This window comes from Calidris pugnax, unplaced genomic scaffold (genome assembly GCF_001431845.1).
Source record: "Calidris pugnax isolate Ruff unplaced genomic scaffold, ASM143184v1 scaffold77, whole genome shotgun sequence".
Lineage (NCBI taxonomy): Eukaryota > Metazoa > Chordata > Aves > Charadriiformes > Scolopacidae > Calidris > Calidris pugnax.
Genome location: NW_015090788.1, coordinates 248,768 through 259,923, shown reverse-complemented (window position 1 = coordinate 259,923; position 11,156 = coordinate 248,768). Strand labels below are relative to the sequence as shown.

The 11,156-nt window shown below is 54.2% G+C and overlaps 1 protein-coding gene across 1 annotated transcript in view; it reads right to left on the bottom strand.

Annotated features, from left to right (window-relative positions):
- SYVN1 (synoviolin 1) overlaps positions 1 to 9,614 on the bottom strand; it is an 11,421-nt gene extending 1,807 nt beyond the window's left edge. The window contains exons 1-15 of the mRNA XM_014966562.1: positions 9,351 to 9,614; positions 8,837 to 8,929; positions 6,734 to 6,886; positions 6,592 to 6,640; positions 5,835 to 5,938; positions 5,595 to 5,721; positions 4,407 to 4,506; positions 4,265 to 4,330; positions 3,764 to 3,880; positions 3,470 to 3,621; positions 3,179 to 3,316; positions 2,948 to 3,058; positions 2,680 to 2,866; positions 864 to 961; positions 543 to 703 (exon numbers count right to left, since the gene is read on the bottom strand). Of these exons, the coding sequence (XP_014822048.1) occupies positions 543 to 703; positions 864 to 961; positions 2,680 to 2,866; positions 2,948 to 3,058; positions 3,179 to 3,316; positions 3,470 to 3,621; positions 3,764 to 3,880; positions 4,265 to 4,330; positions 4,407 to 4,506; positions 5,595 to 5,721; positions 5,835 to 5,938; positions 6,592 to 6,640; positions 6,734 to 6,886; positions 8,837 to 8,929; positions 9,351 to 9,515 (1,821 nt within the window). The 5' untranslated portion in view covers positions 9,516 to 9,614. The remainder of the gene's footprint in view (positions 1 to 542; positions 704 to 863; positions 962 to 2,679; positions 2,867 to 2,947; positions 3,059 to 3,178; positions 3,317 to 3,469; positions 3,622 to 3,763; positions 3,881 to 4,264; positions 4,331 to 4,406; positions 4,507 to 5,594; positions 5,722 to 5,834; positions 5,939 to 6,591; positions 6,641 to 6,733; positions 6,887 to 8,836; positions 8,930 to 9,350) is intronic.
- Positions 9,615 to 11,156: the final 1,542 nt, after the last annotated feature.

The window sequence follows — 11,156 nt, the reverse complement described above, 5'->3', positions numbered from 1 at the left end:
GAAAGCCAGGGGGGTGCCCCCCAAAAATCCCTGCCCCCCCCCAGTGGCGATTGGGAGGGGCTGCTTTGATCCCCCCCCCCATTTCCGCAGCGGGAAACACCCAGAGAAGATTTTGGGTGAAAAACGGGTGATTTTGAGCAATTTCAAGCAGCGCCAGGAGCCGCTCGGTCACCGCCATCAAACAAACGCCCCGTCCTTAATTACGGCGCCGAAAAGGGGGGCTGGGTGACCCCAAAAATGGGCAGAATTACCCCAAAACAGGCCATCGCTGGAGAGGTAGAGAATTGGGGTGAAAAGGGGGAAAAACGGGGCAAAAGGAGTCAAGAAATTCATTTTTTTTGCCATGGTGCCGCGGCAAAGGGGCTGGGAATGTTTTGGCGGCGCTGCCGGGGACCGGTTTTTGCTTCCAGAAGGGTTTTTTTTGGTGGAAAATAAGGGGGAAAAAGGCAGGAAAAAAAAATAATAAATCCATCCGGCTGGTGGTGCCCGAGGGTCCAAAAAACACCCCAAACGGCCCCAAAATGGTGTTGGTGATGTCATTGTGAGTCCGAGGGAGGCGCCGCCAGTTTCTGGAGCCGTCGGCGCCGAAGCTCGGCCGTGTCGGGTTCGTCCAGCGAAGAGGAGCCTTCGGCGCCGCCGTCGTCTTCCTCCTCCTCTTCCTCCTCCTGGGCCAAGCCTTCGGCGCCCCCCGGCGCGGGGGGGTCTGGGCAAAACAGGGGGAAAAAAGCACTAATTTAGCCAAACCGGTAAACCCAGTTTGAAGAGCCAGCAGGACTGGGAGTGGGGGTTTGCCCCCAGTAAAAAATTTGGGGGAATTAATGGGAAATTTGGGGTTTAAAGGTGGTTTTTTGCTCCCCACTCACCGGTGGCCGCGGTGGAGCCGGAGGCCGTGGGGCCACTTGGGGGGCGCAGGGGGGTGGGTTCCTCAGTGGGGGGTCGGGGAGCGGTGGGTCGGGGTGTCCTGTGAGGAGAAAATTAATAAATTCAATTTTTTAGCAATTTCAGTGAGTGTTTTGGGTTTTGCCATAACCAGGATTTTGCCCTGTTGGCTCTAAATCCCCCCCAAACCCCCTCCCCAGTAACCAAACCCAGTTACCCAGTGGTGGCCAGGACCACCAGGTACTGGTCGATCTGGAATATTAATCAATAAATTCCATTTTTAAGCTATTTTTAAGCAATTTAGTGGGTTTGGGGGGCTTTGCTTTAAGTAGGATTTTGCCCCGTTGGCTCTGAACCCCCCCCAAAACCCTCCCCAGTAACCAAAACCAGTTACCCAATGGTGGCCAGGACCATCAGGTACTGGTCGATCTGGAACATTAATCACCAAATCCAATCTTTAAGCCATTTTAAAGCCATTTTTAAGCCATTTTTGTGCGGTTTTGGGGCTTTGCTGTAACCAGGATCTTTCCAGTTGGCTCTGAACCCCCCCCAAACCCCCTTCCCAGTTACCCAATGGTGGCCAGGACCATCAGGTACTGGTCGATCTGGAACATTAATCCATAAATTCCATTTTTAAGCTATTTTAAAGCAATTTTTAAGCCATTTTAGTGGGGTTTTGGGGCTTTGCTGTAACCGGGATTTTTCCAGTTGGCTCCGAACCCCCCCAAACCCCCTTCCCAGTAACCAAAATCAGTTCCCAGTGGTGGCCAGGACCATCAGGTACTGGTCGATCTGGAATATTAATCAATAAATTCCATTTTTAAGCTATTTTAAAGCAATTTTTAAGCCATTTTTGTGGGGTTTTGGTGGCTTTGCTGTAACTGGGATTTTGCCCCGTTGGCTCAAAACCCCCCCAAACCCCCTTCCCAGTTACCCAGTGGTGGCCAGGACCACCAGGTACTGGTCGATCTGGAATATTAATCAATAAATTCCATTTTTAAGCTATTTTTAAGCAATTTAGTGGGTTTTGGGGCTTTGCTGTAACCAGGATCTTTCCAGTTGGCTCTGAACCCCCCCCAAACCCCCTTCCCAGTTACCCAATGGTGGCCAGGACCATCAGGTACTGGTCGATCTGGAACATTAATCCATAAATTCCATTTTTAAGCTATTTTAAAGCAATTTTTAAGCCATTTTAGTGGGGTTTTGGGGCTTTGCTGTAACCGGGATTTTTCCAGTTGGCTCCGAACCCCCCCAAACCCCCTTCCCAGTAACCAAAATCAGTTCCCAGTGGTGGCCAGGACCATCAGGTACTGGTTGACCTGGAACATTAATCACCAAATCCAATTTTTAAGCCATTTTAAAGCAATTTTTAAGCCATTTTTGTGGGGTTTTGGTGGCTTTGCTGTAACTGGGATTTTGCCCCGTTGGCTCAAAACCCCCCCAAACCCCCTTCCCAGTTACCCAGTGGTGGCCAGGACCATCAGGTACTGGTTGATCTGGAAAATTAATCAATAAATTCCATTTTTAAGCTATTTTTAAGCAATTTAGTGGGTTTTGGGGCTTTGCTGTAACCAGGATCTTTCCAGTTGGCTCTGAACCCCCCCAAGCCCCCTTCCCAGTTACCCAGTGGTGGCCAGGACCATCAGGTACTGGTCGATCTGGAACATTAATCACCAAACTCAATTTTTAAGCATTTTTAAAGCAATTTTTAAGCCATTTTTGTGGGGTTTTGGTGGCTTTGCTGTAACTGGGATTTTGCCCCGTTGGCTCAAACCCCCCCCAAACCCCCTTCCCAGTTACCCGATGGTGGCCAGGACGGTCAGGTACTGGTTGATCTGGACCATGGCAGCGTCCAGGAGGGTGTGGATGTTCTGCAGACACTGTAACCGCGCTTCCAGGTTCTGCCGTTCGTGCCCTTCCATGGCCCGAAGCTCTTCCTCCGTTAATCCGGCAAAACCCGCCGGCGGCACCGGCATCGGGGGGAAACCTGAGGAGAGAAGGGGGTGAACCCCACGTTTTTGGGGTGTAAAACCCCCCCAAAATATAAAAATCTTTGCTTTTTTCTTACCGAAAAGAGGTGGCCACGGCATCCCCATCCAGGGAGGGGGGAAGGGAAACGCCGGCACCGTCCCCGCCGCCGCTTCCGATCCGGCGTTGGCGGCGTCACCGGGTCTGGGGGCTGCGGGGACAAGAGGGATGTGAGGAGGAGGAGGAGGAGGAGGAGGGAGGAAGGAGCCCACCCAGTTTTGGTAGCACCAACCCCATGGATTTTTTTTGGTGGGGGGTGGAGAACACTCACCCGACGCGGCGCCGGAGCTCGATGCGGCGTTTTCGGCGCCGTTGGGGGGTTGGACACCGGGAACTGGTGGGAAGGGACCGACCGGTGGCCAGAAGGGAAACATTCCTGGTGGGAATGGGGGGAGGATCCCCTGGGGAACTGGGGAGGAAGAAGAAGAGGGTGGTGGTGAGAGCTGCCACCCCCCAGGGGATGTCACACCCCAACCCCAAAACCCTCATTGTTCCGCCGGTAACGGGTCACCGGTGGTTGGTGGCACCGGTTCTACCATGGAAGGACCCAAAGAAGACTCACAGTTGGGGGGCTGAGGGACCTGGGGGGTCTGGGGGGGCTGTGGGGCTGGCTCTGGTGGGTCAGGAGGAGGTTGTGTTGGGAGGGAAGCCCGGAGAACGTCCATGCGACAGGTGGGACACGTCTGCTGGCGCTGGAACCACGACCGCAGGCAGCTGGGGAGGAGAGGGGACATCCTTGATGGCAAAGACCCACCAGCAAGAGGAACTGGTGTGTCCCCACCACCCAACTGGGAAGACCAAAAAAAAACCAAAAGCTAGAAATGCCAAAATTATGGGGTGAGGAGGGAGAACCCACCTGGTGTGGAAGATGTGGTTACACGGCAGCCGTTTGGCGCCCGTCACCATCTCCTCGCGGCAGATGATGCAGACGTTGTCCATGGCCTGGAGCTCTTCCGGCGTGGCGTCGGGGTAGCTGCACCAGGAGGGGAATTTGGTGAGAAACACCATAAAAAAATGCATTTTCCCACCATTTTAGGGCTTCAAGGGAGACATGAGAAGGCAACGGGACTTCTAGGTCCTCCCAACCACCCCCCAACCTTTTCTCCTCGCCATCATCCACCAGATTTTTGGTTAAATGCAAGTATTTGGCAGGAGGAGCTTGAGATATCAATGACACCATCACCCTACAGGTCCTACTCAACCTCTTTCCCATGTGGCAAATGAGGCCTTTTCTTCAAATTTGGGTCTTTTTTAGGTGGATTCCACCTCAAAAGCAACAAAGCAACCACCGAGGAGATACTGATGGTGGTGAAATGTCCAAGAAGGGGTGGAAAAGGGCGTTCGTTGCGTTACTCACAGCGTGTTCATGTTGCGAATGGCCCGGCGGGACATGATGGCGTCCGTCACCGCTTTCTTGAACTGCCTGGAAGGAGACAAGGAACTGGTGGGATGAAGTCCACGTCGTGGCAGCACCGGAGAACGTGCCAAAGTCAACTCACCTCATGGCCAGGTACATGGGGCGGATGGCAAAGAGCGGGAAGGTGTGGACTTTGATCATGATGGTCATGAAGGCCATGTAGAGGAGGACTTTGATGAAGCCTGGGGAAAAGAAGAACATCAGGGTCTTGTTCTTGGGCAGCCACAGGTTGGTTGAGGTGGGATGGGACCTCTAAGGTCATGTAGTCAACATGTTCTTGGGCAACCACAGGTTGGTTGAGGTGGGATGGGACCTCTAAGGTCATGTAGTCAACATGTTCTTGGGCAACCACAGGTTGGTTGAGGTGGGATGGGACCTCTAAGGTCATGTAGTCAACATGTTCTTGGGCAACCACAGGTTGGTTGAGGTGGGATGGGACCTCTAAGGTCATGTAGTCAACATGTTCTTGGGCAACCACAGGTTGGTTGAGGTGGGATGGGACCTCCAAGGTCATCTGGTCCCATCCTTGGACAACCACAGGTTGGTTGAGGAGCAACAGGACCTCCAAGGTCACCAAGAGCTGCTTCTCCAAGACCAGGACCCAACAACTTTGGAGTATCTCCAAGGATGGAGCAACCAGTCCCAGCTTTCTGAGCCTCTCCAGTCCCTTCACCACATTGATGGCCCTTTGTTGGACATTCTCCACTATGTCCCAGTCTCTCTTGGACTGGGGAGCCCAGAAGTGGATTCAGGTCTCCAGGTGTGGCCTCACCACCCTTTAATCACCTCCCTCAACCTGCTGGAAACCTTCTCAGGACATCGTTGGCCCTCATTGTTGACTTGTGCTCAACCTGGTGTCCACCAGAACCCCCAGTTCAACCATTGCCCAGCATATATTGGTGCTGGGCGTTGTTGAACTTGGCCCATCCCTTCACTGAACCTCATGAGGTTCTCCTTGAACCATTTCTCCAGCTGGAAAAGGTCTATCTGGATAGTGGTGTGACCTTGTGGAGACTCAGCCAACTCCTCTTGGTTTGGTGCCACCAACAAAGCACCTTGAGATCATCCAGTTCATTAACAAAGATGGACGAGACCTTCAGGTGCTGCTGAGCACCACCCATACGTCATGTCTTCATTAATCGATGGCTAATTGAGCTTCATAACCACATATCAAGCTTTATCGGACCACGCCCAGATGGGAAAGCCCCCCCAAAACCTCAAAATCAGGTGGGATGAGAAGAAAAAAAGGGGGAGGAAGAGGAGAACGTACCTGTGAAGAGCTCCGTGTAGAGCATGTAGACGGCTTTGCTGTCCCAGGGGTTCTCGTTCTGCAGGTCGATGGAGTGCAGGACGTATTTGATGAAGATGGTGAGGACCATGGTCATGAGGATGGCGTACTGCGGGGAGGAAGAGCAGGGCAGGGTGTGAGGAACCGGCCGAGGAGCCGTTTGTCCATCCTGGGGAAGGGACGTGGAGGTTTGTCCATCACTGAGGAACCTCCGTGTCCTACCTCGAAGCCGAAAACGAGCTGGACGGAGGCTCCTCGCGTGAGGATGCTGTGATAGGCGTGGTTAACGAAGAGGAAATCCAGGATTCCCAGGAGGAACATCAGGGCTGCAGCAGGGAGGGGAAAAGAATCAGGACGAGGAGATAACGAGGAGAAAAGATAACGAGGAGAGGAGATAACGAGCCTCCAAGTTGGGGGGAGACCTCCAAAAACCTAAAGCTCCAGGGGCTGCACCCAGAAAAGCAGGATTCTTGAGAAGCATTTGATTTCCAGGGAGGGGCTACAGGGCTCTGCGCTAATGAAAGGCTGAATTAACGCATCCCACTAACGAGGCTGCCTCGTTTGAAGCCCTCTCTGCTTCAAGCCACGTCGTGTGTCCTCGTGTCTCACCAAAACCCCTCCAAATTCCTTCAAAAGATGATTTTTACCTCCCTAAATCCCCTTCTCCGGAAGCAAGAATATATTTTGCCTCTTATTTTTCCCACCCGGAAAAGTGGGAGCTCGTTAAAACCCCCCCAACAACCCCATCCCCCTCCCTCCGTAGCCTCGTTAGCGCTCCCTCCTTAACGAGGCCGCCCCGATAAGGTTTATCGAGCCCCGATGGTCGCACGCTCGGCTGCAGCAGGTTCTTCCCCCCATCGTATGCAAATGAGGTGCCCAAATTATCTCTCCTGAGCAGCTGCCGGCAACGAGCCAAACGGTAACGAGCCAAACGCTAACGAGCCGCGGCCGGGCAAGAGGGGAAAAACAAGATACTCACAGACAATACGGAAGTGGAAGAGCCAGGAGATGTTGGGGCTCCTTTCCATCTGCAAGAGAAAGTGGAGAAAAAGTGAAAAAGTTGAGGTTTTTCTCCAAAAAAGGCTTTTTTAGGCTCGTTTTTGTTCCCAGGAAGCACTCACAAAGTCCACCCGGTCTTCGGCCAACCAGTGGAAGCACTTGAGGAAGAGGAGGAGGGTGAAGAGGGCGACGAAGCGAGGGCTGAAGTCGTCCCTGAAGACGGTGAAGGCCAGGCAGGTCTCGGTGACGGCGTACCATGAGCGCTCCAGGAGGTGCTGAGGGAGAGGGGGGGGACAGTGAGGGGTTTGGGGGGGTTCCCCCAGCCTTCACCCCCCATTTTTCAACCCAAAGTGGCACCAAAAGCCTCTTGGGGTTCAAAATTCCCCAAAAAACCATCGCCCAAGGCCTCTCGGGGTTCAAAATTCCCCCAAAAATGGCACTAAAAGCCTCTCGGGGTTCAAAATTCCCCAAAAAACCATCACCCAAGGCCTCTCAGGGTTCAAAACTCCCCAAAAAACCATCGCCCAAGGCCTCTCAGGGTTCAAAACTCCCCTAAAAATGGCAGCAAAAGCCTCTTGGGGTTCAAAGTCCCCCCCAAACAGAACCAAAAAGGACCCTCAGAGTTCAAAATTCCCCCCCGAAAATGGCACCCAAAGCCTCTCAGGGTTCAAAATCTTCACCCAAAAATGGGTCCCAAGGCTTCTTAAGGCCCAAAATCCCCTCCAAAATGGCACTAAAGGCCTCTCAGGCTCAAAAATTCTCCCCAAAATGGTACTAAAAGCTTCTCAGGGTCCAAAATCCCCCCCAAAATAGGTCCCAAGGCCTCTCAGGCTCCAATATATCCCCCAAAAGCCTCTTGGGATTCAAAATCCCCCCCTCAAAACGGGTCTCGACGCTTGTCAGGGTACAGAATGCCCCCCCAAAATGGCACCAAAGGCCTCTCAGGGCCCAAAATTTCCCCCCAAAAATGTGTCCCAAAGCTTCTCAGGGTCCAAAATCCTCCCCCCCAAATGGCATTAAAGGTCTCTCAGGGTCCAAAATCCCCCCCAAAAGTGGCACCCAAGGCCTCTCAGAGTTGAAAATCGCCACAAATGGCACCAGAAGCCTCTTGGGATTCAAAATTCTCCCCAAAAAACACCAAAGGCCTCTTAGGATTCAAAGTCTCCCCCCCAGAAATGGGTCCTAAGGCTTCTCAGGGTACAAAATTCCCCACCAAAATGCCACTAAAGGCCTTTCAGGCTCCAAAATCCCCCCCCAAAACGGGTCCCAAGGCCTCTCCGGCTCCAAAATTTCCCCCCAGAATGGCACCAAAGGCCTCTCAGGGTGCAAAATGCCCCCCAAAAGGGTGCAAAATGTCCCCCAAAATGGCACCAAAAGCCTCTCGAAGTACAAAATCACCCCCAAATCCCTCAGCATCCCCCACACAAAGCCCTCTGTATCACCCACATCCTTTCAGCCCCCCCCCAGTACCAGCTCTGCCCGTCCCTGGTGCCCAATTTAAACCCTTCCTCACTCACCTCCATCTCCGCCGCCCGCAGTTGCCCGAAAAACACCTTGCCCATAAATTTCCCCAGGAGAAAAACCAACACGAAAGCCTGGATGTAGAGAACCTGCCGGGGAGGAGGAAAAAAAAATGAGGAAGGGAAGGAGCCAAAAACACGTTTCGGTGCCGAGCGGATGCAGAAGGAGGGGTTTGGGGCTGCAAATTTGGGGTCCCAGGGGACGGAGGAGGCAGAGATGGGGTCCCAGCTTGGCTCCCAACCCCGTTTTGGGGTTGCCCTCACAGGCAGGAAGAGGAAGCAGCGGCGTCTTCCCACCTTCCCCCCTCTCCTGGTGCAGCCACTCGCTCTCCCCGGGGGGGTCCCCGGCGTTTTTGGGGCCGTTAAACGGAAAACGAGGCGAAAGCAGAAGTGGGTCACAACCAGAGCTCCCACCCGCCCCCGGAGGAGGCTCCTTTCCCACCCCACCTCCTCCTTCCCCCCTTCCTCCAACCAAGCAAATTAATTACCCGCCGCTAATTAATGAACTTACGGCCATGCTGGGGCTGGATTTGGTGAGATAAACCACAGTGGGATAGAATTGGTGCTTGAGGTAATAAGCGTGAGCCACCTCTCGAAGTACAAAATCCCCCCCAAATCCCTCAGTATCCCCCACATCCTTTCAGACCCCCCCCAGTACCAGCTCTGCCCGTCCCTGGTGCCCAATTTAAACCCTTCCTCACTCACCTCCATCTCCGCCGCCCGCAGTTGCCCGAAAAACACCTTGCCCATAAATTTCCCCAGGAGAAAAACCAACACGAAAGCCTGGATGTAGAGAACCTGCCGGGGAGGAGGAAAAAAAAATGAGGAAGGGAAGGAGCCAAAAACACGTTTCGGTGCCGAGCGGATGCAGAAGGAGGGGTTTGGGGCTGCAAATTTGGGGTCCCAGGGGACGGAGGAGGCAGAGATGGGGTCCCAGCTTGGCTCCCAACCCCGTTTTGGGGTTGCCCTCACAGGCAGGAAGAGGAAGCAGCGGCGTCTTCCCACCTTCCCCCCTCTCCTGGTGCAGCCACTCGCTCTCCCCGGGGGGGTCCCCGGCGTTTTTGGGGCCGTTAAACGGAAAACGAGGCGAAAGCAGAAGTGGGTCACAACCAGAGCTCCCACCCGCCCCCGGAGGAGGCTCCTTTCCCACCCCACCTCCTCCTTCCCCCCTTCCTCCAACCAAGCAAATTAATTACCCGCCGCTAATTAATGAACTTACGGCCATGCTGGGGCTGGATTTGGTGAGATAAACCACAGTGGGATAGAATTGGTGCTTGAGGTAATAAGCGTGAGCCACCACCGCCGTCGTCAGCGCCAGGCTCCCCGCCATCACCACCGCCGTGCAGAGCATCTCCCCGCCTCGGCCTTCAGGACAAAAACCCATCAAATTGGGTCAAAAACCCATCAAATTGGGCCAAAACCCCACCAAGTCGGGCCAAAACCGGCCAAAATGCCACCAAATCGGGCCAAACCCCCACCAAACCTGGGCCCAAAAACCCCCACCAAACCTGGGGCCAAAAACCCCCACCAAACCTGGGGCCAAAAACCCCCACCAAACCTGGGGCCAAAAACCCCCACCAAACCTGGGGCCAAAAACCCCCACCAAACCTGGGGCCAAAAACCCCCACCAAACCTGGGGCCAAAACCAGGAGGATTTGAGTGTAAAATTAAAGATTAATCGGGCCGCCCTCACATCTTCAGGATGGAACCCCCTTTTTGGGGTGATTTGGAAGCACAACAGGAAAAGAAGAGCCTAAACCTTAACGATGTCACCAACAAGTTGATTTTTTTTTTAACCCACTAACGTCAAATAGAGGTTTTCTGCCCCAAAAATGCCCCCGGTGGTGCCACCGGCCCGTGTAATTTGGGGTCCCAGGGGACGGAGGAGGCAGAGATGGGGTCCCAGCTTGGCTCCCAACCCCGTTTTGGGGTTGCCCTCACAGGCAGGAAGAGGAAGCAGCGGCGTCTTCCCACCTTCCCCCCTCTCCTGGTGCAGCCACTCGCTCTCCCCGGGGGGGTCCCCGGCGTTTTTGGGGCCGTTAAACGGAAAACGAGGCGAAAGCAGAAGTGGGTCACAACCAGAGCTCCCACCCGCCCCCGGAGGAGGCTCCTTTCCCACCCCACCTCCTCCTTCCCCCCTTCCTCCAACCAAGCAAATTAATTACCCGCCGCTAATTAATGAACTTACGGCCATGCTGGGGCTGGATTTGGTGAGATAAACCACAGTGGGATAGAATTGGTGCTTGAGGTAATAAGCGTGAGCCACCACCGCCGTCGTCAGCGCCAGGCTCCCCGCCATCACCACCGCCGTGCAGAGCATCTCCCCGCCTCGGCCTTCAGGACAAAAACCCATCAAATTGGGTCAAAAACCCATCAAATTGGGCCAAAACCCCACCAAGTCGGGCCAAAACCGGCCAAAATGCCACCAAATCGGGCCAAACCCCCACCAAACCTGGGCCCAAAAACCCCCACCAAACCTGGGGCCAAAAACCCCCACCAAACCTGGGGCCAAAAACCCCCACCAAACCTGGGGCCAAAAACCCCCACCAAACCTGGGGCCAAAAACCCCCACCAAACCTGGGGCCAAAACCAGGAGGATTTGAGTGTAAAATTAAAGATTAATCGGGCCGCCCTCACATCTTCAGGATGGAACCCCCTTTTTGGGGTGATTTGGAAGCACAACAGGAAAAGAAGAGCCTAAACCTTAACGATGTCACCAACAAGTTGATTTTTTTTTTAACCCACTAACGTCAAATAGAGGTTTTCTGCCCCAAAAATGCCCCCGGTGGTGCCACCGGCCCGTGTCCTCCGTGCTCGGCACCACCAGCTGCTACGTCCCCACACCGCTTCTCCCACGTCCCCAAATGTCACCTATTTGTCCCCAATTCTTCCCCCCAAATGTCACCTCCAGCTCTCCCCCCCACGTGCGACCTCCCTGTCCCCTTCTCCCCCCAACTCCTTGTCCCCACGCTCTCCCCCTCCCCACACTGGGGCTCAGACACCCCCCTCCCCCCCACAAAACACC